A 27,653-nucleotide genomic window follows, 5' to 3' on the forward strand; every position below is an offset into this window, starting at 1 on the left:
TTAAATGTCACCATAAGCCACTGGTTAAAGTGTGGACCAATGTGGATATGGACCATGTCTTCTCGGTTGGCCCGCATTTCAATGAGAATGCTAGATTTCATGTATGGAATTGAGTACTTACCAGGTAAAAAGAATACTATGGCAGATTTTCTGTCTTGCATGCCTATCCAAATGTCTGATAAGCAAGATGATTTACTTGTGGAAGTAAAGGTGGCTTTGGTGTGGGTCAATGGGGGACAGGTTTTTGGGAAAAAATGGGATGATGAATGTAAAAAAGATGTGACACTGAAGTCAATGAGTACATAAAAAAGGGATGGCCATCAAAGAGTGACTTGGAGAGTTGAAACCTTTTTAGGGGGTGAGAAAATAATTAACCAGCAAGGAGTCCAATATGTTACAAGGCGAAAGGCTGATTCTTCCACAAGTTTGAAGGAAAAGAATAATTACATGTCACAAAGGTCATTTAGGGATTGTAAAGAAGTCTGTGTCAAGAGTATCTACTGCTGCCCTGTGAAAGGTGTAGATATAGAAAGAGAAGTGAGAGAATGTGGAATTTGCATGTCAGCTGATGAAACTCTCAACGTTAAGACGTCCCATGAGTAATTTTGTGTTTCCTGACTGTCGGTGGGAATTTGTGGTGGTGGACATCATGGGGCCAGTTTGTAGTTCAGGGAAGTATAATACACTCATGAATGTGTTTTCTGTGGGGCAGATTGTAAAATGTATCAAGCAGTTGGACACAAACGATATTAACTTTTTTTGATGACGTTTTTCATAATGAAGGTACACCAGCAGTTATAAGTGTTAATGGTGTACAATTTGTCAAACAGGGTGATACCATGTTTAAGGATGTGTAGGATTGCACAAAGAACTACTTAATTGTGCAATCCCAATGGAAATGGGTTGGTAGAGCGATGTAATACTTTTAAAAGTAGCCATCCAGCTTGCTTGCAGGAGTGAAAATCCATGGGAGGTACACTTTTTTAAAACAGTATGGTCCTACAGAGTCACTGTAGTGGAAGCGACTACATTTTCTGTGTTTGAATTGATGACAGAGGAAGCCAAGGTCGGAGTGAAACTCTAGATGGATGAATGCTTCCAAAAGTGTAAGATGGCCACCTTCAGAAGTTAAAAGCAATTTGTTGGGCCAATATGACAAGTACAAAAAGTATTATGATGAGCATGGCCCGAAACACTGAACTGTCAAAGTGAGACTGTGGGGTAGAGTTGGCCCTCCCTCCTGGAGTGGCTCACCCTGCTGGAGCCATTAATGGTCCTTGGGACCATAATCCTCCAGGGCCGGCTCCCTAGCTCCTTAGGTGCCCACCCTCCAGATATAGTAGTTTGCTTTCGCTTGGCGGGAGCTTTGACAGCCCCCGCCAAGCGAGAGCAAACTATGTCCGTTCCTAGTGGGCCAGAGTAGGAAAACTGCTCCTGCCTGCTGGGAGCACACTTCATCTGTTTTCCTGCCTGCTGTCAAGCAGGCAGATCCTTGGGGCCAATTATCCCTCCTGTTATCTCCAGTAAGTGTCACACAGCAAGATTGCTAACAGGCTGATCGGAGGCCATGCCCCCTTTCTCCATCACTCTACAGACTGGGCTCATGGTGCGCTACTAGTTTGGGCATGAAGTCCACTTTTCTCCTGAGGGACCTTGGAGGCTAAGAATCCCTTTTGGAAGTCCTACACAGCAGGATTCCTGAGAGGTGGTCAGAGGCCCAGCCCCCTTTCTCCACCACTATGTAAATGTGGCTGCTAGTTAAAAAAAACCTTAGAAATTCTCTGAAAAAAACCAAAGGTTACAGGGACGTTATAGTTCTGGTCAGATTTCACTCGTACAAAACTAGTGAAATTCAGCTGTTCTAGTTAGCTAAGCTAACTAGAACTTGTGCTCTCGCATTGCACTGCTTATGACCGTACATGTTACATCACTCATGTCCTGGTCAGTGACATCACTGATGACTTCATCCTGTGATTGCGAGTGTTTTTAAAACTTTAAACTGTAACCTTTGTGTTTTTTGTGTGAATTTCGAAGGTTTTTTAATACTATTTGCTAACTATGACATCCCTGTAACCTTTGGTTTTTTTTTCAGTACAAATAAAATATGGTAGAGGTAAAGATATAAAGTTTATATACTTACCTGCGAAATACTTAAATTTTCGTGGTAATGGCATATGCATGGTAAAAGTTTGCGGTTTAAAGACATGCGTTGTAATGGCATGCGTGGTTCCGTCATACACATCCGACAGAGGGTGATCCAGGTCAGGATTCAGTGTAACCTTGATTGGCTATAGTATGCGGCTCCTTTCAATTATTCTGTGGTTCATGCAGACCCTGTGATTTATTTCTTCTCTTTCCTTTTGAAGGTCGAAAAGAAAAGCTGGGTGGAAAGTCGCCCCAGTATTCGGCTGAAGGAGCAATTTAGTAAATCCGTGAAAGAGAAGAGGGACCAGGAACGGAGGGCTCTGAAAGCTGAAGAGCATTTACGGGACCTGAAGCACCAGAGTAAATATATATTGTAAAAGCTGTGGCTGCATAGGTTAAATGGTAGTAGCTGCATAGGTTTAATGGTGGTAGCTCCATGTTCACAGAATGGGGGTTAGTTTTGCCTGTCAGTTGTTGCTGGGATTACTATCTATCCATGTAGGGGTGGTTGAGATGTTGACGGATCTACCCCTCCCATGGCCTAGTTGCAAGCAGCGCATTTCCCAACTGTCCTTCTGCTCTGCCCCCAACTTAACTAGACTGGACTCTATTGTGGCTTTCCCTAATGCAATGTGTCATGTCCATTCAATAGGCCTTCGTAGTCAGTCTGCCTAAATTGCACCCCTTCAACTGTTCATGCTAGGGAGAGGGAGGGAAGTGAAGAATTTTCTGGGGCGTACATGTTTATCTTTACGGTGCTCAATACAGTTTGACTATTGCAGATCTGGGTTCCTCAACTCTAGCACGAGGGACACACAACACATCTGTAGTGTGAAAACCCACAGCACTCTTAGTTAACCCTTGGTGTGCACCGAGAGCTGCTGAAAGGGGTATTTCTCCATCGGTGATCCTATGGCACAAAAGTCTTAAAGGGGGTAAAAGAGTAGTGATGTATTCTAATTAAAGGCTAGTAACTTCAACATGTCAATTCCGGGTAAAAAAGGGTGTTATGCCAAAATATCAAGTGTAATAATTTCAATCTGCGCACATATCTGCTCCATAATATTGGCTACCATTGTATCATCATGGCTAGCACATATAGGGAAATAAAAAACATTTATGCTTTAACACTACTTCTACTTACCTTGATGATATACTGGTAGTCAAAATTTTGAAGGGAATGTAACTGCAGGTTGGTATTAAAATTTTGATGGAATTTTCGTCCCCCACCAAATCCCAAAATAAAGCATATAACACTAGAACTGGAGCATGAAAAATGTAGTAGGCCAGACTGGTTGATCACCTGATGATTTTAAGTGCTCTTTCTCTGCATGGATACTGTCTTCTTCTCTGATATGCCCAAGACGTTGAGCTTATTCGTTCAGTCGTTATATGGACAACCTGTAGAGCCCCAAAAGTTTTTACTCTCAAATGTACTCTTATTCGGAGTGCAGCCAGGTAGAGATCTGAATTTTTGGTCTATAATGCAGATACTCCTGTTGGGTTTTGTAGTGCTTGGCAGACTTTCATATAGTTCCAGCCTGTAAGCCAGAAGCAGCGAGTGCTGTAATTGTGAGCTTTTATGTGGAATGCTAAGGTAGTCTTGGACTGTGCTTATTTTCATTTAATCCTCTCCTGGACTGTTAATTAGCCAGCAAAATAACATATCCTTGCGTTTTCTGATGTCTCTGATCTGTTGTCTTTTGTGCCACCATGTGTTTGGATAGATCAGATCAATATTGAATCATTTAAACAACCAGTGTCAAATGTCCCCCTGAAAAGAGAAACTGATAAAATGGCTTTGGCCGCCAATAGGCTGTGTGAGTCCTGCTGTTTAAATCTAAATCTTGAAAGGTAGTACTTTGTTTCCCAAACTATTTTATTTGAGTTTTCTGAAAACTTATCAAGCTTGTGAACACTCCAAGAAACCATAGGCACATGGGAGTGAACGCACAATCGTTCAAACTTTACATCAATTAATTGCAGTGCTAATGGATTGGCAGTGATCGGTCAACAGTCAGATGTTACGTTGTTACATAGACTGTCACCTGTTACGGGGTTGTGTGAGTTGGGGCAGTCACTCGCTGTCTCCCATGTCTATAACATAGTACCTTAACCAGGGACCCCGTATTTTGAGACACTTCCTCTCGCCTTATATGTGACTTTTTAAGCTGGCATAGAGGGGTCCTTCCCTTTTTTCATTCGGACATTCCAAAGTAAGGTCCAGACTTACTATCTTGACAAATTTCCTCCGGGATATTAAAGTATGTATTTTGTCATATGTATACAGGCTTCGGTAGTGTTATCATCTTATACATTGCGGCCCCACCCAATCGTGTCAACAGCATAATTTTCCTTCTTTCTCAATCCCCGTGAAAATCTGCCACGACCCTGTGAATATTGTGTTCTAGACTAGCTTCCTTGTTTGTGGTTACATATAGACCTAGATAGCGTAACCACTCTGTCCAGTCACAACTGTCCCGGGACGGCGTGTCAAAGTGGCCTCCTGTCTTGTATAGGCTAGATTTGTCCCAATTAATCCTATATTCCGCATGTGCCCCATATTGTTCGAATATGTGAAAGAGTTCAAGGAGTGTTGTGCATGGGTGTGTGACACATTAAAATGTTGTTGGCATATAGAGATCCCTTCATGCCCCATCGCTGCTGCTTGTTGCTTAAACCTTGTAATACATGGGTGTGGTCGAACTATGCATGCTAGAGATTTTAGCACTAGGTCGAGCAATAGTGGGCACCCCTGTGTGTGCCCCCTTCAATAGTGAATTCTATGTATAGTTCCCTGTTTACCCTCACCCGGGCCACTGGGTCTTTGTAGTAGAGCATTGCTATCTAGGCCCGGAATTTAGGGCCAAACCCATATTTCACAGAAGACCTGTCTCTGTAAAGGCCAATGGACAACATCAACAGCTTTCTCGGCATCAAGGGATAGTAGCATGTGCGGGTCATCTCTGTGCTGTGTTGTCTCATGCCAATTATATAGCCTACGAAAGTAGAACCAGGTTGACCTCTTTGGCATAAACTCTGATTGGTCATAATGAATTAGAGCAGTAATAGCCTTCTGGGGCTGCATGGCCAAGATAGAAGCCACTATTTTCCCTCTCGCTGTTATAGAGGGAAATTAGGCGATAGGAGCTACAATATGTCGTGGTCTTTCTTGTTTTATGTATTACAACTATTGGAGCACTATGGAGATCCGGTGTAAGGGTGTCATTTATTTTGCCTCTGTGAACAGTTTAAGTAGGTATGGACTCAGTAACCCAGCATTTCTCTCAGAGTTCTGCCGGTATGCCATTCGATCCAAGATTTTCACAGCAATTATGTGGCCTATGGCCGTCGGCACCTCCACAAGAGTCTCGTCCTCCTCTAATGTTTGGCAGGCATCCGTTGTCAGTTGGGACCTTCACCCCTTGAAGATAATTTTCTATCTGGGGAGTATCAGCCAATGGGCATGCTCTGTAGAAGGCAGTGTAATATCGGGCAAACTTAATTTGCGATCTCGCCAGCTGTAACGTAGGTGTTGCCAGAATGGCATACATCTATCTAACCGGGGATGGGGGGGAAGGGGGTCCTGATAAAAATGTATACTCCGTCGGAGTCCGTCATGAATCCCTTGTGGGCGAGCATCATGTAAGCCCCCTTGCTCAAGAATCTGCTGTGGGAGGCCATATATGGGTTTCCTGTAATAGGACTACATCTGGTTTCAGTCTCTCAATATATGTGGCAACCAGCCCTCGTTTTATCTAATTTCCCAACCTGTTAACATTCCACGACAGTATCGAGTACCTCCTGTTATCGGTTTTGTCTGCCTTGCTCATCTGGGTCGCGTGATGGTGTCTGGCCGCATCGCCAGATGTCTGCATCCATGTCAACATCTGTCTATTAAACTCCACATGCATGAACTCATCCCACAGCAAACAGTTAAACGCAACCACACCCCCTTCTCCCGCACCCCCTGTGCACTTACTCCATCCTGTCAACATGACACCGCTCCAACTTCCTTGTTACAGAACTGCCGGTGGACTCCACGGACTCCTGCGAATACCTCACTCGCCATCTCCAACAACACCTCACAGCTGTGCAAACCTCACATCTTTTACCACCCCCTGGAAAGAACGACACCTTTACGGACCTCCTCATAGAAATAGTCATAGCCAAGGTGTCTCCAAACTCTAACGACATTTTCCTTGGCGACTTTAACTTGCATTTGAACGATCCTAAGGACCCTCGGGTCAATGGCATCAGAGACTTCTTGGCCGGTCAAGCCCTTATCCAAGCCTGCTCTCTCCCTACTCATTCGAAAGGTGCCACCCTAGACTGGATCATTGCTAAGGAATCAGCGGTCAAACTTATCTCTATTGATTCTTGTGATTGGTCTGATCACCACGCCATCACCTTCCTCCTGCCCAGCACCCACAAATCATGGGCACCTAAACCTGTGATTCCCAAACGATGGGTTAGGGAGACCAAGAACCTAGACCATGAGAAACTGGCAGCGATTTAGGAGTCTGATACCCTCTCCTTCCGCCCCTAACATCTGACGATCACTCTGTCTTGAGACTTCTTGCCTCCTTAAAACCAATCACTTTAATGATCCTCTACCCGCCTAGCTGCCGCCTCTCAGGCTATCATCCCTTCCTGGACCTCAATAATCATCGCCTCCCTCCTACAGGGCTCAATTCCTGATTCGTTCAAGGCTGGCCAAGTTGTCCTTAACCTAAAAAAAAAAAACGCTGGACCATGCCTCCGCTGAGAACTATAGACCCATATACAACATCCCACTCCTAGACAAAGTTCTGGAAAAATGTGTGCAACAGCAGCTAAGCCTACATATCAACAACTTTCACCTGCTAGATGACTTCAATCAGGTTTCAGACCTGGACACAGCACGAAAACCACCCTCCTCCACACTGTAGATAACGCCCTAGACCAAGGCAAAACCTGTCTCCTAATCCTTTCCTCCGTCTTTGATACGGTTAACCACGAAATTCTCCTAGAACACCTCAAACTCAGGATGGGGTTGGAGGGCACCGTCCTTGAATAGTTTAGATCCTTCCTCCAAAACCACAGTGTTCATCAACGGTGATCTATCCACCCCTTCTCTGGTTTTTGTTGGAGTCCCCAAGGATCAACCCTCTCCCCAACCCTCTTCAACCTTTACCTTGAACCTTAAACGGAGGTGCTTCGTGCCGCCAACATCTCCTACCTTATGTACGCCGACGTTACACAGGTCTACATAAAAAGCTCTTCCCCTGAGGATATTTTCTCCCTAAACGAGGCCCTGAAGCTGACAGTCCATTGGCTCACTGCCAACCAGCTTAAACTCAACGCAAATAAAATAGAATTTCTTCTGATCTCCCCACCCAAACCCAATCCAGACTTCTAGAAATGGATCAAGACCATCACTGCACTAAACTGCCCTCCTACCATTGTTGACTCGACGAAATCCCTTGGAATAACCCTTGACGGCAGCCTGAATATGCGTGACCATATAAACTCAATTCTTTTCAAAGAACAAGGGGACCCAAAAAGTACCAAGGACCTTGGGCAATAGACTATTAAAGGAAACAGTGGTCCTTAGAATAAGGGATTAGCAATTCAAATAGCATATAGACTCCAGTCAGTACTATATCTGAGAGTTTTTCAGTGCCCAGCCGGGCCTGAATTTTAATTCAAGTATAAAAATAATTACAGTGACCACAGGGTCTGATTCAGAAGTTGATAGGGTACAAGCCTGCACCTATCCAAAGCACACTCGAACAAAGTTCGGGGGTAGAAAAATAGAAGTAGAAAAAGAAAAAGCAAAGATAGAAATTCAGGCAAAAAGAACGTGGGAGCCAATTGTCCCTTGCATCATTAATACAATTCAAAAGCAAGTTAGGACAAACAATAACTGTAACAAAAATAACATAATAGACAGGTTACAGAATTGTCAAAAAGTGTCGACGGCGTTTCGATCCCCTGGCTCCTATTGAACTGGGATCATCATCAGGACTTTCTAATTTTTTGCCTGTAAGAACTTTTGTCATAAGCCTGTTTAAAGTGGAAAAAGTGGGAGGAAAAAAGAAGAATTCTTTTTACATATAAAGCACTTAAGTCAGGACTTTTTGCATTCAGACAATAATATTTCTTCCTACTCATGCCATAGACTTCAATCATCTGGACAGACCATTCAAGACGACGACCCGTGGCAAGTGTGTATTTGCATCATGCACTCACGGTGTGTGTCAAAAGATTTTCATGCCGACGCACTCATAAAAAGGTTCAAGAAATAAGCTATCATAAGATCGCGTAAGTGGGATTGAAGTGAAGGTGTCAGTTTATTGATTAAGGAATACTACCGCTTGTGCATGCAGACCGTGAAGCAATCGTGGCGAGATCTGGCTAGAGCTGGCGTGTGCCACATGATGTGTCTAGGTGATTACTGTGATAACGTATTATGCGGGTGCAGGACCAACCTTCCAGAGCCTTGATTACTCTGTTGCAGCGAGTCGGAATCTTCGGAGTGTACAATGTCTAAGGATTAAAAAAGGCGGGTCAGTTCCGTAGTGGGCCGTTTCCGGCGTGCCGGGCAGTGTGTTTAAAGTGCCTAAAATTACCTCCGTTTCTATTTGGTAGACATAATGTCACCAGTCTTGTAATATTCATCCATGCCGATATTGTATTGAAAAGTTCGGGTCTCGTGAGGGCAGAGTTTCAATTTTGCGCGCTCTGTGAAAAAACGAGGTATAACCAAGGGTTACTTACATCAATATATGAAAGGCATGCTACGGGCTAGGCGTGGGGAGCATGAATCCGCTCTTACCTTTCTGGTGCAGACGATGCTGCCTTGCTCTACAATAGAGCAGGATTCACCCGGCGTGCTCAATGGCAGCGAGCCGACTTCTCAGTAGTCCGGAAGTGAGGTACTAGCCGGTGTGAGGTGTTTAAGTGAAAGCGGTGAAGGCACGTAATTCTATGGCGGCCATCTTGGAACGGTATTCAGTATATACACATGGGCTATCAGAGTGCCTAAGTGCTCACCTTCATGCATTTTACGTGACTTTAGATGCAGTATCAAAGGAATTTACATTTGCAATTGGGTCAAATTATTTCACCATTCATGTACACATTTGAAAACTTTCTGGATGGTACTAATTTGCAAAGCGGTGTCAAACTGAGATCTTCAGTATTGTGAGCAGTGTACAGTATGATTTATAAAACAACATGGTAGTGATATTTAAAATCCTGATAGTGATTTTTGCATCATTCACTAATTCAATATTCGTGCAAAAATGAATCTGTATTCGCAAAGGGTTTAAAACTCAAAATGTCCAAGCCTTTTTTAGAGTAATCCAGCCCAATCCTCTGTTCGATTGAGTCCGTTCTGGATCGTGTCCAAGAGGATGATGCATTTAAGTTCCTCATGGTTGAGAAGTTGGCTCATGTTGCCTCCTCTAGCCGGTAACTTCAATGACTTTAGTATAGTCCAGCGGAATTCGTCTTCCTTGTGCTTGGCGTTAGCAAAATGTTCCACAAGTGGGGCATTGGGAGTTTGGCAGCGGATGCGGCTCCTGTGCTCCTTAGACATTGTACACTCCGAAGATTCCGACTCGCTGCAACAGAGTAATCAAGGCTCTGGAAGGTTGGTCCTGCACCCGCATAATACGTTATCACAGTAATCACCTAGACACATCATGTGGCACACGCCAGCTCTAGCCAGATCTCGCCACGATTGCTTCACGGTCTGCATGCACAAGCGGTAGTATTCCTTAATCAATAAACTGACACCTTCACTTCAATCCCACTTACGCGATCTTATGATAGCTTATTTCTTGAACCTTTTTATGAGTGCGTCGGCATGAAAATCTTTTGACACACACCGTGAGTGCATGATGCAAATACACACTTGCCACGGGTCGTCGTCTTGAATGGTCTGTCCAGATGATTGAAGTCTATGGCATGAGTAGGAAGAAATATTATTGTCTGAATGTAAAAAGTCCTGACTTAAGTGCTTTATATGTAAAAAGAATTCTTCTTTTTTCCTCCCACTTTTTCCACTTTAAACAGGCTTATGACAAAAGTTCTTACAGGCAAAAAATTAGAAAGTCCTGATGATGATCCCAGTTCAATAGGAGCCAGGGGATCGAAACGCCGTCGACACTTTTTGACAATTCTGTAACCTGTCTATTATGTTATTTTTGTTACAGTTATTTGTCCTAACTTGCTTTTGAATTGTATTAATGATGCAAGGGACAATTGGCTCCCACGTTCTTTTTGCCTGAATTTCTTTATCTTTGCTTTTTCTTTTTCTACTTCTATTTTTCTACCCCCGAACTTTGTTCGAGTGTGCTTTGGATAGGTGCAGGCTTGTACCCTATCAACTTCTGAATCAGACCCTGTGGTCACTGTAATTATTTTTATACTTGAATTAAAATTCAGGCCCGGCTGGGCACTGAAAAACTCTCAGATATAGTACTGACTGGAGTCTATATGCTATTTGAATTGCTAATAACATATAAACTCAATGGCCAAAACGGCCAGATTCCACCTGAGCTACCGAAGAAACCTAAAACCTTTCCTCGATGTGTCCAACCTTAAAACTGCAACCCAAGCTCTAGCCCTTTCCAGACTTGAAAATGGATGCTCTACTCTTGCAGGGCTATCCAAGAACTCTCTGGCCCAATTGACAGCATTCCTCCGCACCGCCGCCAGACTCCTAACGGGTTAAAAAAAATTGACCACATCTCTCCCCACCTCAAAGCTTTGAACTGGCTTCACCTAGAGGCCAGAATACAATTTAAACTGGCCTGCATTACTCACAAAGCTCTGTACTCGAATTCCCCTACATTTCTCCCACAAAAACTTGTGATCTCTGGAGGAGCCAGAAACTCCCGATCTGCCAAAGACCTGCTGCTGCAACCAGCACGCTTCCGGGAGAAAAAAAAACTACAATCGGGCCTTCCCTGGGGCCGCTCCAAAAATGTGGAACTCTCTCCCACCCGCCATCAGAAGACTTCCGTCCTTGGCACACTTTAAGGAGACCAAAACTTTCTTAATGGGAAAATTCCTTATCTAATGAATAATTTACAATCACCTCATCGACATGTTCCACCCTGCACCACAGCATTATCCACGGCCTCCACAGATGATACATTTTTCTGCACTCCTGGGCACCCCACAAGAGCTGAGACTTGCGTGCCTTTTTGTATATTATACCTACCTGCTTTAATTTTTATCCCACGTGTAGTAGATTGGACCTCAGACGGCATGCTCCTCCTGTATAATGTAGCTTTTTTGTATATTATATCTACCTGCCTTAATTTTTATCCCACATGTAGCTTGGACTTTAGACTGCGTGCTCCTCACGTATAATATATCCCTATCTCTCCCAATTTGATCCCTTTTTTAGATTGGGCATGGTGGATCTCTCCCGGAGGCTTCTTTTCCTGCAGTATCAAGTCCTGATCTTGGTAGGTCAGGAAACTGGTAATAAGTGGGCGTGAGGGTGCACCCACAGTTGTCTTGACACTCAAAGCCCTTTGGGCCCTCTGAGTAGCATAGCATGTGGAGAAGGTGCTGGTGGGAGGTAGTCTTTCAACTATTATTTCAGAAATATCCCCGTGCCAGAGTGCTGATCCCTTCCAGAAGGCCAATTAAACGTAGCTTGCTCCTTCGTGTGCGTTTTTTTGGGGAGGGGGTTTGCGTGTCACCCACCCTTCAGGCCACATTTTTCTGGGTGGTTTGCACTACCTTGTGAAGAGCATGCGTCCCATCTTCTACTTCTGATATTCTTCTTTCTGCCTGGGTTACTCTCTCAGAAACATTAGGAAGATCTTGTCGGAGCATGGTGACTTCTGAACTGACTTCTCCTATTCGTCCCTCTAGGGGGTCTCTCGAGGAGTGTATGGCTTGCAGGAGCGTTTCATTATCCGGCATATGGGTCGATAGGTACTTCTATTGTCGTGAGACTGTAATCTTCTAGTGGTTGCAACTAGCGCTGGGATGCCTAAGGGTAGCCATGCGCTTTACCAATAATGCATTAATAATAATAATATTGTGTATGTGAACACTTAGGTCAGTCTCATATTTAGAGAGCACATGGCAGCAGACTTTGTGTATTGTACCCAAAAATCTTAAGCACAGTTTAGGCTCTATAGGGTCACCTACTGCTTCTCATGGTCGTGTCTACTTCTTGGTCTTAATTACGCTTGAATGATGTGCCTGTGTCAGTTTATTTGCATGGTCCTTTTCCAAATATAGTGAAGGGTAGAAATCTGTGCAGTTGGGAGATTACATGGTAAAATTCTGACATGAATGGAATTGCCTTTTATCCATCCAAATTGAATTAATAATAATTTACAACAATATTTATCTTCTGTCCTTATTGTCCTATTACGTTAAAGAAATACAGGCTCCCTCAGCATATTTTTTCCCCATCATAGATTACTAAGCTCTCTGCAGATGTCTAGTGGAGTTGGAATAACAGATGTGCAAAATTTTATTTTGGATATTGTATGGTACAGTACCTACAGAACTGCAATATTATTTTTGGTCCCAATCGTTAAAAAGGTCTTAAGGTTCCTTCCATCCTACTGTCTGCCTATAAGCCTCATTGCTAGCTCGCAGAAGCTTTTTTTTTTTCTTCATTTTCCACAATGCATTTTTATTGGTTGCTACATCTGATGTTGTTTATACCTTCTCTTTACTACAACATGTGTTTGGCTGTTGAGATCATCTGGTTTCTTTTTAATATAAATTTTTATTTTTTGAATGAGAACACACCAACCTAAGACCGGTACATACAAAATAGTCACTGTACAAAATACACTCTCCTGTACATACATGCATTCTACATACTGCCGTTCATCCCATGGTGGAATGGGGATACATGCAAAGAGTTATTCATTATACATTTCCTGGCTGTAATGAAAGACCAGATTATACATCAACTGCAAGCATACAGCTACAGCGAGCGGGGAATGGCGAGATTTAGAACGTCACCCCTTCGGGGGGGGAAGCCAGCACCTCCGCCGTCAACTGGGCCGTCAGCGCTTGTCTGTCTCTCTGGAGTTCCACCGTTGGAGAAATGCAGATGTCTCCTCTCTACCTATTCCATTTCCCCCACTTCTAGTCCCACTTTTTGGGGCAACCTCGACCCTTGAATGATGAATTTTCGGTCCCCATTGCGCTATCCATGTTTGCCCAGTCAACCAGGCGCGGAACCGTAGCCACCCCCAGTGTTGTGCAATGTTCCGTTTCGCTATGATGAAGCCCATGGAGGCCCATGTCTGCACAGCCTGCTTGAGATCCGACGCCCCCCAAATGTTAAGTAAGCCTAATTCGGGAGACAACTCAAGGAATTTACCTCCCGCCCTCTCGAGTTGATGGGCGATTCTCGCCCAGTAGTCGTGAATATGTGGGTAATCCCATATAATATGGGATGGTGCCCTTCTGATTGCAATGTTGAAGGCAGAGTGGATCAGGGCATCTACCGAGCCGGAATAGGAGTTTGGCATCAAAATATGCTCGATGGAGGATCTTGAGTTGGAGCAGGCGCATCAGGATGGCTATTTCTCGGGGTGAAGCTAGAGCATCCCGCCACTTGTTCTCTTCCATTTCTCCCAAATCTCTCTCCCAGCCCTCTCTAAGTTTCAACATCGGGTTTGGAGCGATTGTTGACAAACTTCTTGTAGGTGAGCGAGATGGCCTTACGGTCCATGGGATCCAACAACAGATAGTCCTCCCGGGGGCGTTAGGAATGTGGGAGAGGACTGTCCCTAGGTAGGGCTGAGGACAGCGCATGAGTAATCTGTAAAAACCTGAGCGTCTCTGGCAGAGCCAGCAGAAGCTTTTTAGTTTAATTTTATTGACTACAAACTTGGATGGAAGATGCAGGAGTGCTGGCTCGCCTTTTAAGTTAGGTTCAGTGCAGGGACTAGCACTACTGAAGAAGTTCTCCAGTTGCACTCATTTACTGGAAATATGTTCGGCTGGGTGGCGGTTGCCTATATGCAGTCGGCGTTTGATCTTGCCCCTAGGGAGGCCCTGTTGAAAGTTCTGACTGACTAGGGTGTTCCAAAATGTTTAGTTGATGTCGTCAGCAAGCTCCATCGGAGTAAATATGTCCAGGTTAGGTGTGGCGGCTCTGGGGGGTTGACAGACCCCATTCTAGTGACTCGGGTGTAAGACAAGGGTGCGTTTTAGCTCCGACCCGGTTCCAGTTATTCATTAATGATTTGGTGGCCCAATGGGAGCAATGCAAGCACTATGGCCCGAGCCTGACTAACAGGAGGGTCCTGGTGCTCCTGTTTGCAGACGACACCCTTCTGATATCGAAATCCTTCAGGGGGCATCTAAAACCAGTGTAGTGTCTTCTGCGGGAAGCGAGGGCTGGAGATCAACCCTAATAAAACTAAGTATACTGAATTTGAATCCTAGCCATACCACCCGGTCACACCTGGTGTTCCATTGGAGAGGGTCTGTATATTTGAATATCTAGGGTACACCCTTAATGAGTATTTTGGCTGGTCTCCCCAGATCCAGAAGTGTAAACTTAGATTGGAGCAGTACACAGGGGTATCTTGAGGGCCTGCAGGGCTCCAGCTTTTGTCCAGTATCCTTTGCACTACAAATTTACAATCTACAAGCACTGGGAGGTGCCATTATATTGTGAGGAACTATGGGTGTATGATCATGCAAATGATATGAAGCCGGTGGACAAACGTTTTTTTTTTTTTTGCGACTCCGCACCAACCTTCTTGCTAGTACATCACTTGTCCCTCTTCGGTTAGACCTTGGTATCAGATCCCTCGTCCACAGAGTAAGACTCAGACCTTTGATGTATTGGAGGAGGATCTGGTCCTTTTTAGATCTAGTGCCCTATCAGGTGGATTTTGCTAAAATCTTAAAGCTCCATGGGGCCGCTAGGATCCCATGGATGGGGTTTTATCAACGCTGCTTAACAAAGAGCTGGTGTGAGAACCTGTGGGTGAACCCAGAGACTGCGTGTAGAGTATCCAAGTCCACTCTTAAAAGGATGTGCTGGAGTCGCGTAGATGGAGGGCTCTATAGGACTGGGAGGGTGTGCCCTTTGAGCACAGCCTTTCTGGAGTTTACGGATGCCCACTCACTGGAACAGTATATGAATGCAATTGAGCCCCCGGCTGCTAGGACTGCATAATAAATTTCGGATAGGGACACTGCGGCTTCAAACATTTACTGCAAGATGGCATTGTTCCCTTTCCAAACTGGAGATGAGTTGCCCCTTCTGCTCATTGACACAGATATCCATTTATCCTTTCCTGTTCTTTTGTCCATAGTACCATGCTTACAGGAGGGTATGGATCCTACAACTGTCACAACCTGCCAGGGATTCTAGAATTGCATCACGAATACTACTCTGATATTACACAGCCCAACCAATCGTGTTTGGAGTCTCGCGTTTTCGATCTCACATGTGGAGACGTAGACAGAAATGGATTGCTCTATTACCATCAGAATAGGTTTGGGGATCTGTATGTACTTGTACTCTGTGTTTTATGCAACTGGTTATTGAATGAATTCCCTGCTGTTTTTGCTATGGATTGGAGTTGTCAGTAAAATGTATGGATTAGATATATCCTAATCCTTTTTGATATCAAGAATGAGTTTCCCACACTTTATTTTTGCTTAATTTACTTGTTTTCTTTTAATATTTGAGACGATTTTAATGATTTTATTGCCCTTGTGTAACATGATTTATGTGCTCTTATGGCTACTCGCCGAAATAAAGTATTTGATGATTATGCTTATTTTGGTCCATTAATGAGTAGTTTTGTGCCCCCGCATTCTTTTGTAGATGCTGTTCTGCAAAAACGATTGCACCAAGCAGAAAGCATGTCCCCAGGACATTCAGCGCTGCCTCCTGTCCCCCCACCTGTACCACCAGGCTCCATTGGGTAAGACGCGAGATCTATAATATTAAACAAGCATTTAAAGATGCACTTGGTTTCAGCTGGTCCGACCCACTTGCCATTCCTCAAAACCCTGACATTCTCAAAGACGTGTCTGTCCTAGGTTTTTAGAGACTGGGTTGCTGAGCATGTACATACGTGTGCACTTGCACTGGTTCCCGTCCACGCTGAGACTGCTTGAACTTTCATATATTTAACATTTTTTTACATTAAATGGCACCAGCATACCCATCATGGATGCTCGCAATATGCTAGGAATTACCACCATGCAGGCACTATCATACCACGAATGCCCCCAATGTCATGAATTGGTAATGCAGGGTCCTGCCCTTAAGCAGGTTTGGGTGCCCTGGCTGCCTCCAAGAATTATCACCATTGTTCAGTGGACTTCCATGATATGGCATGAATTAGCAGCCCTGCCAGGGTGAACAGTATGCCATGGATGGGCACCATTATGCAATGGATGCCCACAACATGCAGGGCACTCCATGACACCATGTCTAGACACCACTTAACCGTCTAATCCTGTGTGATAAGAATGACCACCATTCTCTTAAAATCTCCCCTCTGTCAGATGAGCACCATTGTACTATGCACGCCATGTTTATGCTAGAACCACAATCTCACCAGTGCTTGTAATGGGCAACATGCACTTGATGCTCACAAGTTGCCAGGAATTGCCGCCTTTATAAGAGGACCAGCAGTTTACCAGGGTTGGCAATGTAGCGTCGTTCGAAGGATGCCCAGTTACCAATGATTGCCACCATTGTGTCTGGACTGGCATTTTATCAGGTCATAGTTGCCCACACCTTAGGAACAAATACCCTCGTTATGGGGATGCCAGAATTCTACCGGTGATGGGCAGTGCATAATCGTCCCAGTAAGTCTACAAGAGGGTGGTAGCTGGCAGCAGCTCTCTGGCTCCTCCTGCACGCACGCACTCCTAGAGAGGCGCACACTTATGAATACACGCACAATGCATCAACATTTTTTTAAACGCCCACTAAGTGTGAAGCGGTCACGCCCCCTGCCGCTGCTCCAGACTGAGGCTACTCTGTCACATGGCCTGTGCCGGCACCCAACTGGTGCTCCAGACCATCCTGACACCCTCTGGTGGCTTAGTAGGGTATGGCAGCAGTGCCTGCAGGTAGTTGGCGGGGGAGTCTGGGGGTGGTGGTGTGGAAGCATACAGGTGTGTCTTGGTGAGCATCCGGAAGGGAGCAGGACGGAGTGCCTGGCGTATGGGAGCAGTGACGAGTCGAGGACCTGGGAATGTAAGAACTCGGGAAAGGGACAAACGTCACAAGCCAAAAGAAAATGCGCAGGTGTGGGGCAGGCTGTAGGGCATTCCGGTAATGGATGGGGCAGGTACAAGGTGTGCTTTGACAGTCGGTGGCAGTAGAGGTTCCTTCACTCCTGCCAGTGAGGGAAGATTTTTGTAGAGGGGTTGCTGTTTTTTTTGTTCTCGAATTGCGTGAAGGACTAGCAGTAGAATGTTTGTCAATGCGCAGTTTAACTTTTGTTTTGCAAGTAGGTTTCATCCACCTGCCCGGCAACCTTGATGAGGTGCCAGATGTCCTGTTGAGGAAACAACCACAATAGATTTGCCTCTAGGCGCTGCTTTCTGGTCCCATTGAAAGGGCTGTTGAATCGACATCACAGCATCGTTGTTCTAGACTAGTGCAGAGGACTCCAAACTGTGGTGCTCAGCTATTACACGAAGACGCAAAACCTCCACCTAAAATGTGTGCTCTGTAAATCTAGTGCCTGTTGTCGACAGTCTCTGCTTCCTGCTTTGAAGCAAAGCAAGAGACGCCTGTAGCCCTCTCTTTAATTGATGTGCGGTGGGGGTGAATGAGGGGGTGTGGTATATGTAATTTGAAGCAATTAGCGTTTCTAAGATTGGCAGAATACCCAGTCATCAGACACGGTGTTCTAGTCCTTCTTTCCTTTTAAGACCAAATGCATTGTGGGATTTGTAGGCATGGTTCATTTCAACCATACGGAGTTGGTGACCTACTAGCAATTGCTTATTGATGAAAGAAAAGTCCAGCACTGGGACGTGATGTCCCTGATGGAATGGACTTTCAACGTGATAAGACTGGAGGATTCCAGAGTCTTGGTTATGCAATTTTAAACTGCGTCGCATAGGGGAACCCAGAAAATGATTTCTAAGAGGGCGAAGTATAAAGTTTCTAAGCCACTGATCTAGTGAGAGGATATTGTTAAACGCTCACTCACTTCGGGATGGGAGGGAATACTCTGCCCATCAGCAGGAGAAGACGATGCTGAGCCTTTGGCCCAAAGCAAAACCAAAGGGGGTGATGGACGGAGTGTTGAACATTGCAAGCACTCACCCCCAGTCAACTGGCGTGCCTAAAATGAAAGTGTCCTCATGTAACGTAACTGGTGCTATGTAAAGCGCTCTGATACCTGATTCGGTTCGGGTCTAGTTCGCGCTATATAAAACTCTGCAAAAAAAAACTGATCTGGGTTTAATCCATCATTCTTTAGCTCACTCCGCCACCCCAGTGCAGACATGGCCAAATGCAAATCAGTCTGACCCTGTGCCTCATGGGGAACAGTCCTGGACCTGGCTTGGCAGTTCAGGTATGCCTGTACTACCTTCTTTGGCATTGTTCGGAATAAATATTTGAATCCGTACCATAAACGCTTGATCCGATGAATTTTGGGATTAGGATAATTAATTCAGTTGAAATTGCCAAGTAAAGGTTATAAATCCTGTTTCTTTCCAAAGCATTGGCATTGTTGATTAATAAAGTAGCTTTAAATAGTTGCCGTTCACATGTATGCACAGTTTATGAAAACAAAAAAGGCCGTCAATAATTCCGATAACAACCCTAACGAACCAAATAAAGTATTGCAAGTTCCGTAATTCCCACGTCAAAGGTGTTTCCGGACATCGAACCAGGCAACATTCATACTTTTTGGCTTCAAAGGTCTGCATTTTGAGCATGCAGACAACTTTATCCGTGTAATCTTCCTCGGAAGCTGATTTTTAAAAAAATGTTTTTATTTCTTGCATTTTACATGGTGTGGCAATTGTGTTCACGTTTGTAGAAACTCCTGTTCTCTTCTGGAGTGGGAAGAATTCATTCAATCAATAAATATTTCTTGTAGTTATCAACTCTGTCCAGCGGGTGGCAGGCATCGACTACGCGAAGGTCTGTCCTATCCAATGTTCGGCTGTACACTCGCCGGCTAACATGGTCTTGGACTGCCGGCCACCTCCCCCCTTGAACACTGACTGAATTACCCAACTCAACCAGTCAACACATGGGGGTCTTTGGAAGTCAAGGGGGGGTACGGGGCCCCCCCCCTGGCCGTATTTATTAAAATATAAAAACAAATCAAAAATTTTAATCAAATAAACATTTCTGATAATTATTAAAATGCACACTTTTCAGAATATTAGATTGACATCCGTTTCGACATGGTATGATGGGCTAACCTTAACAAATAGCTAATACAGCGTGTCTCCTAACGTAATCTAATCATCCTGAAAATTAAACTGCATTCTAATATTTCCAATACTTAATAACTTTTTAATAACTTTAATAAAGGCCTAGGGCAAGGTCGCCAACCGGTGTCAGATCCTTTTACAGCTGCGCTCTCGCGTTGAAGATGCGCATGCGCAACCCAGGGCACGTTACACCCACGTGCGCTCCCCGAACTCCATTTAACCATAACAGGAGGGCCCAGACACTCGCGCACCTTAATGACGTCATAGTGTTGTGAGGGGTGGCTACCAGCCTGAGGAAAGCGTAAACTCCCTCCCCCGCACCCTTTAAATTAATGGAGACCATCTCCTGCCCCTGAAGTTCTGAGAGAGACCAAATGGCCCCTCCCGCGGGCGGCCCCTTTCGTGAATGGGTCCGCCCCCCCCGTAAGGACCTTAAAATGCTGCTCACCGATTAATGACCTTACCGCCAGACACACATAATAAATACGACAATGCTATTCTAAAAGGAAAAAAGGCCTAAGGATAAAATTGTTAACACACAGCAAAGCATAACATCACATATATAATTACTCCTGTAAGCGGGAAAAAAGGGGCCTAAGGAAAGAATTGGTTAAAATCACGGCACTGCACCAACGTTTAAATTCTGTACTTCCTTCCAGTACACAGGAAATTCCAGGCCTACTGGATCAAGTCCCCCTTACATCTATGTTCCGGCACATTGACAAAACCTGATACTCACCATTTTGCCAAGCCCCAAGGTCTGCTAAATAAGGGATGGAGGGTGGGGAAAATTAAACGGCCCCACGGTGGGGCGAGGAGCGAGCCCGGGGAGCGCGGGCACAAAGAGGCCGCTTCCCGCGCTCCCCAGGCTCTTAACCCCTTCGCCGCCGCGACCCCGCCCCCTCGCCCCGGAAGCACACCAGTACTTCCGGGGCGAGGGGGCGAGGAACGCGGCCCCGAAGGGGACGGGTTGTGGGAGGGACCGGGCCCCGCCATGCTTGCGTGGGGGCCTATTGGCCCCCCCTTGTATCATGGTCTTGGACTGCCGGCCACCTCCCCCCTTGAACACTGACTGAATTACCCAACTCAACCAGTCAACACATGGGGGTCTTTGGAAGTCAAGGGGGGGTACGGGGCCCCCCCCCTGGCCGTATTTATTAAAATATAAAAACAAATCAAAAATTTTAATCAAATAAACATTTCTGATAATTATTAAAATGCACACTTTTCAGAATATTAGATTGACATCCGTTTCGACATGGTATGATGGGCTAACCTTAACAAATAGCTAATACAGCGTGTCTCCTAACGTAATCTAATCATCCTGAAAATTAAACTGCATTCTAATATTTCCAATACTTAATAACTTTTTAATAACTTTAATAAAGGCCTAGGGCAAGGTCGCCAACCGGTGTCAGATCCTTTTACAGCTGCGCTCTCGCGTTGAAGATGCGCATGCGCAACCCAGGGCACGTTACACCCACGTGCGCTCCCCGAACTCCATTTAACCATAACAGGAGGGCCCAGACACTCGCGCACCTTAATGACGTCATAGTGTTGTGAGGGGTGGCTACCAGCCTGAGGAAAGCGTAAACTCCCTCCCCCGCACCCTTTAAATTAATGGAGACCATCTCCTGCCCCTGAAGTTCTGAGAGAGACCAAATGGCCCCTCCCGCGGGCGGCCCCTTTCGTGAATGGGTCCGCCCCCCCCGTAAGGACCTTAAAATGCTGCTCACCGATTAATGACCTTACCGCCACAGGCCAGGTAGTTAACCGACTATCTGGCCCCCCCCCAAACCGCCTACACTGAAAGGTCATAACTTCCTAATCCAAAAACCCTCTACCCTGTGATTGATCCACCGACTGTTAGTCTACTTGGTCCTGCGATGACCCCCTGTGGGATATTCTGCGCTTAATGTGTATGACATAGTTTCTCAAACCAAGTGTTGATCCTCTTTATCGAGTGATTCTTCACCGAGTGACTCCTTGCACTCGCCTAGCCCCCCCACTCCTCTTACGTTCAGCCTGGGGGAAACCGAGCCCCCCCCTATGGTGCCGTCTGTGTCCTATCCCCGTTACCCCATGCCCTAACATGACTGAGGGTGTGGGGGGCACGCCTCTCGAGGCTCCCTGCAGATGCTATGACCGGGGGAAACCTGGTACTACATTCTACCCTTCCCACTGGTATACTGTACAGTCTGCTAACCATCCACACCCAGCCATTACGCCTGGAAAGTGTTAAGTGACTGATACTACTTTTACCATGGAAGTCCCCCACTTCCTGAACCGGGGAAACGAGGCGCTGCATAGGCCTATCCTTCCTGGGGTTGCCGAGGCTAGGACTGCATACCCTTGTGTACTGTCCCATCTCTACCGTTGTCACTTACCAATTGGTGATCTATGCATATCTGACACTGGTGGCCCTGCGTGCACAGGCGCCGTTACTGAAGGTATACATTTTCCTGTGACGGCAAATACTGCAATTTTTTGTGAAGCCACATCCTGCTACGTTACTGCCGCCAGCCCCATATAAGGGCTTACACACCGAAACAATCAACTCTGTGTTGGCACCTCCTGCGTTTTTTAATCGCTCGACCATCACACTTGCGTTGTTGTTTGCCATCCTCTACCTGACGTCAGCATCCCATGGGCTGTCCACCTGTAGCAGCTTTGTGATGCGGAGCACTCCAGATATCCACCATGGACCCGGCCACACATAAATGGAAAAGATAAACACAAACCATTAGTGTTTCTGGCGATAACTGCAGTAAATGTGCTAGTCTTACATTGCCATCCCTTGCCACGTTTGAGATACGATTAGCGTCAGATGCCTACTCCTAACACTTCCGACTACGTGTTGAGCATAGCCTCAGTTTGTGTCCCCTGTAGCGTGACTGTATTAGTGTTATGAAGAGTACCCTGAAAAAATGGCCTTCATTAACAAATACTACCCAGTGTGTAGTGTATTGCCACAAAGCATGGAGTCCCCAGTGCATACCATAACGCCCTCATGACTCCTTAACGATGATTAGGATAACAGTTAAAAAGGGACAGTCCGTTTGTATTGGCACCCACCCAATCACAACTTGATGAGATATACGTGTTCAAAGTATCGAACCCCTTGCGCCTGACTGTTGGCTTGGATCGTGGCTGACAGTGGTAACGCGTAATAGAACTAAGGGGCAACCATAACCTATATATATTATTCTCATGATCCCAGACTGAGCACCATTCCCTTAACAAGTTGCAAGTAGCAGGTGGCCCTCCCGCTGCCACACATGATTGACCAATCAATTCATAGTATACCGCCACCTATTGTAAATCATGATGCAACATTAGTTTCCACAGATCAGGGTTTAATGTGTTACCGTTCATCAACCCATTCTGCCTCCCCCAGTTCAGCCCTGTTCATATGCAAATCTGTCTGACCCTTCTGCCCATTTAAGAGCACCAGCAGTATCAGAGATGGGACTTAGGCATTGTTACGACCATCCTCTTTCGATCCACTCTACTATAGTGAGTCCTTTGCGTGCTCTATGTCCTCTGATAAATTACCTGAAACAGGCCTACTATGGAATGGCAATTTCCTGGCTGATATTTGATACGGCTGACTTACTTAGGCCATAAAACAGGAGGGGAAGCATCAATTGCCCAATGCTGTTAAGTAAACACGCAAGTGCACACAGGTGACCCAGAACTAGTATTGTCAATATTCCCGATAGATATATCCCTTACGTAGCCACTTTATGATGTTACCGTTGGTAAGTAGCATTACCTTGGTCCGAGGGCGTCAAAGGTTTTATACCCGGGGTCAGTGCAAGGAGGGTGTTAGACAGGGATCAGATTGCAGTGCCCGCCCACCCAATATGGTAACATTGTCTAATTACCACATAAATTGCTACCACGACTGTCTTGTTGCTGATTCATAAAGGAACAAGGGCACATTAATTGTCATCCTAATTGCACAGCATTTAACCTCAAGTGGCCAGCTTTTCATGTTCCCTGCACTCAACCAATCTGACAAATGATCGTTTGCAGTGTTCTTGCCTCAATGTAGGTATACCATGGGCGGCATCTCTGAGATTTAGACTTACATATGAAATGCCTTTAGATACAGAGCCTCTAAATATACCATATTTTAAAGCGTGTTGGTTATCCTGCAAATCTGTCAGCCCTCCTGTGCCTACATTGGACCTTCTTGATTTAAAGAAAAAGATAAAGATCTTCCCCTTTCCGCAGGCAATTATTTATGGCCCTGACCCATCCTTTTGAGTAACCTGTGAGCTGAAGTGCCCCATTGCCATATCGTTATCCCCAGTAGCAGGTGGTCACCCTAGCCAACTATGTACTGCACCAACTTGTTTGTAAGCAGGTGTGGTAGGATGTGGGATAGTGCGTTGAGTACTGCATGAAGGCCAAAGAGAAGAGTTGTATGTTCAAGAGATAACCACGTGCCGCACCCCACATGCTAATTAGGGTATTTGAATGACGGTCCCATCCATCAACATCATAGTATAAGTCTGCCCTACCTCCTAACACCCGCATGAGGAAGGCGGGGAATTTGACTCAGTCTATTATAATCTCGGTGATATCACATACCAAAGCGCTACAGGATTTCAATAGTAAAAGGGAAAGAAACCTGGAAATGTAAGGACATCGCTAAAAAAGATGACATTAAACGTAACACTGTGCATTTCTCATCAGGGCTATAGGCAGAGCTTTTGCGTCACCCTCTATGCGCATTAAGTGGATGCAGGATGTTTATCATTGGCCTACCAGTTGACACTCTACAGGCTAAGCCTAACCATTGTTTTATTTTGTATAACCCACTGTGGTAGCCACTCGCGTCTTAAGAGAGCAAATTTATACGCCCGCATAGGAACACCCCTACCTATGTAACAGCAGTATTAACTGTTCAGAGGGATTCTGACAACTTTTGACTTGGCGCCACTGCACCATTCAACTCAGGACACTGTCGTCTGCAAGATACCCGTATTTGTAACTGCATGTCCAGTAGCCAACTAAAGCAATATTAGGTGTTTAGAGGGGTTCCTAGAACTTTGGGCCCCTGTGTCACTGCACCTGTTGCACCATTTGCCATTAAAAACCTTTGTCTCCGTCAACAAGTGCAGCACAGCCATTTCGAGTTAACTCTTCCCCATTTTTGTGTTTGTTTACTCATTCCTCTGCTCACTTGGCAGTGTGCTTTCCCCGCATGGCGCTCTCTAATTAACTGCCCATGAAATACTTATTACCACATTATCTCTAAATACACCGTCAGTCACGTCCCTGCTTTTGCCACCATGTGTCCCTGCATCATCATTTCTTTTCAAAAATGCCTCCCCCTGGCGGATGTGCTAGTTATATATTCACGCCATCATGGACAATTGGCAAAGCATGTGCAGTCTATTCCAACAGTTTCATGCTTAATGTCTTTTAGATAATTAAAACAAATATGCAGGCAAGCGAATTGCTCCAAGTCTAAAAGCGAATGACATTAGGATGAGAGGAATGACTAGTGATAATGCATGGGCTAAACTTATTAATTCTCCACCGCTCTGCAAACATTCAGCCTAGATAATTAAAATAAATATGCAAACGACAAGCACTTTGCTTTGAGTCATCGTGGTGTAATTATTAGAAATCACTACAGTTATATGGAAGTATTCTGCACGTAGCAAGGGCAATACGGTATTCCCTGCAGTCTGAAATTAACATGAAGCCCTTTCCTAAGCAGGGCGAATATAAAACTGCTGTTTAGGTACACTGTCCATATTAACATAAAAAACACAAGTTGCAGAAGTTGGGATCGAACCCTGAAACCCTGGGCTGAGATGCATACAAACTGTACACCGCCCTCCCACCTACCCATCCATGAATATGGAATGACATTAAGGATGGTTTTGTTTAGCCCGCCCTTCTGCCGCCGCTTCAGTGAAGCCCCGATGGAATTTACAGTGGCTTCGGATTCCACGCACCAACTTATGGGCCGTTTTAAACCGCATGGTGTGTATTCAATGTCTGGTTACTTAACAAATATTTCAAACAAAAATTGCCTAATCCACACCACACCTTCACTCTGTAAAACATTTTTATGTATCACGTCCCCCTCAGCACGCGCCTCCGCAGTGTATGCTGATGTGGTGCCCGGATGTCTGTATTAACACCCCCTGATGTGGGGACGCATTCATTTCCTGGCCTGATGAATACATGGCCCTTACACTATCGGGGCAAAACATTTTTGATCAGCTCGTCATGAGGCTATACTGACCTTTAGAGGTAAGGGTACCTTCCCCCATTGCAGCTTAAATTAAATGAAGTGAGCACTGGTCACCTAGCTCCAGCGTCGGCCAGTAATGGATCATCATGCACAGCTGTACTGCACGTGTACTGCAGCAACCCAACCCCTGCAGACTGTAATCTGTGCTGTTCCATTATTATTATTATTATTATTCCCCTCCACCTATCTCAGACTCTGCACTCGCGGCTCGGCAAACCTGCAAAAGCGGCATAAATACTACGGGCAGTAATTAGAGGCGATAGCATACACCGAAGCAAGAGCAGTAGCCTGGTGCACTCTTGAAGAGGTAATCTACCCTGCGGGCCGCTGTAAATCCCCCCGTATTGTTATTAGAGCGAACCAAGCAAGAGCAGTAGCCTGGTGCACTCTTGATGAGGTAATCGACCCTGCGGGCCGCTGTAAATCCCCCCGTATTGTTATTAGAGCGAACCCAACGAGGAAGCTTTAGCGGCGCCCTCTCAGCCACGGCCCCCGCACAATCCCCCGCTATGTGCCCTAGCAAACAAACGTGATGGCAGCCTCCTAATTTAGCGTGCCCTCTCGCAGTAACTTACTTTTAAAAAAGCTTCATGTCTCTCCGCGCAATGCTCCCCAGGCGCGACGCTGCCGTTTTCCTTCGGACTGGAGACCTGAAAGCGGATGCACCCGCACTTCGCAGCACTTCACCCTCGCGCTGCATTATTCCCCCGCAGCTTCGGGCCACCTCCACGCTGTCCGCTCCTTCCCAGAATGTAGCTCCACCGCCATTCCGGCTGACTTGTTGCAGGAGACCGCACACCTGCAGAGGGGACAAAGGGAAAAGAAATTACGGGCCGCCGGGGACCCGGGTGCTCCAGCCTGTTCCGCCACAGTTGTCCGCCCCGATGAACGTCGCTCCACGTTGTCCGCTTGGCACCAGCTGCTTGCAGTATGGGACTTGAAAACCTGCAGAAAGGAGAAAACAGAAAGAAAATTAAACGGCCCCACGGTGGGGCGAGGAGCGAGCCCGGGGAGCGCGGGCACAAAGAGGCCGCTTCCCGCGCTCCCCAGGCTCTTAACCCCTTCGCCGCCGCGACCCCGCCCCCTCGCCCCGGAAGCACACCAGTACTTCCGGGGCGAGGGGGCGAGGAACGCGGCCCCGAAGGGGACGGGTTGTGGGAGGGACCGGGCCCCGCCATGCTTGCGTGGGGGCCTATTGGCCCCCCCTTGTATAGACTGCAGCTCGATTGTCCTGTATTTATTGGAGTTGCTATGCAAACCAGAAGGTCCTCGTTGTGATGGGGAAATGTCGTCCTCTTTCAAAAGCCTCAGAACCCTTCCAGACATTGAACACTACACATCCTGCTGTCTCGAGACACCTACTTTTGACTGTTCCCAGTCACCAAGCAATGGACCGCGGTGAGCAATCGATCTGGAACCAGGGCTGGAGAGTTGAGAAGTGCTGAGTTGAGAAGTGCTGAGTTGAGAAGTGCTGAGTTGAGAAGTGCTGAGTTGAGAAGTGCTGCTCCACCCCTCTTTACACGGAGGTCGGTCCAGGAAAACAGACATACTGCTATACTTCTGCATTTACATCTGTTACAACCCCATATCATAGGATTCCATTGTCAAGCATAACTTATTCGTAAAAACTTTTTCTAACAGATTGCTGTTGCTATGATGCAGGACCTTGAGGTTCTTTGTGTCTGTGAGCGTTTTGAGCCATGACACTGTGACGCCTGCACAGAAGAGGGCAAATGGAGAACTTGGTTTCAAAGGTTTATTAAATCACCCAGATGTAAAAAAAAAAAAAAAAAAT

The 27,653-nt window shown here is 45.8% G+C and overlaps 1 protein-coding gene across 1 annotated transcript in view; it reads left to right on the plus strand.

Moving 5' to 3' along the window:
* Window positions 1-27,653, plus strand: part of LOC144790684 (uncharacterized) — a 308,552-nt gene that overhangs the window by 189,034 nt on the left and 91,865 nt on the right. The window contains exons 5-6 of the mRNA XM_078665408.1: window positions 2,367-2,505; window positions 15,980-16,079. Of these exons, the coding sequence (XP_078521534.1) occupies window positions 2,367-2,505; window positions 15,980-16,079 (239 nt within the window). The remainder of the gene's footprint in view (window positions 1-2,366; window positions 2,506-15,979; window positions 16,080-27,653) is intronic.

This window comes from Lissotriton helveticus, chromosome 11 (genome assembly GCF_964261635.1).
Source record: "Lissotriton helveticus chromosome 11, aLisHel1.1, whole genome shotgun sequence".
NCBI lineage: Eukaryota > Metazoa > Chordata > Amphibia > Caudata > Salamandridae > Lissotriton > Lissotriton helveticus.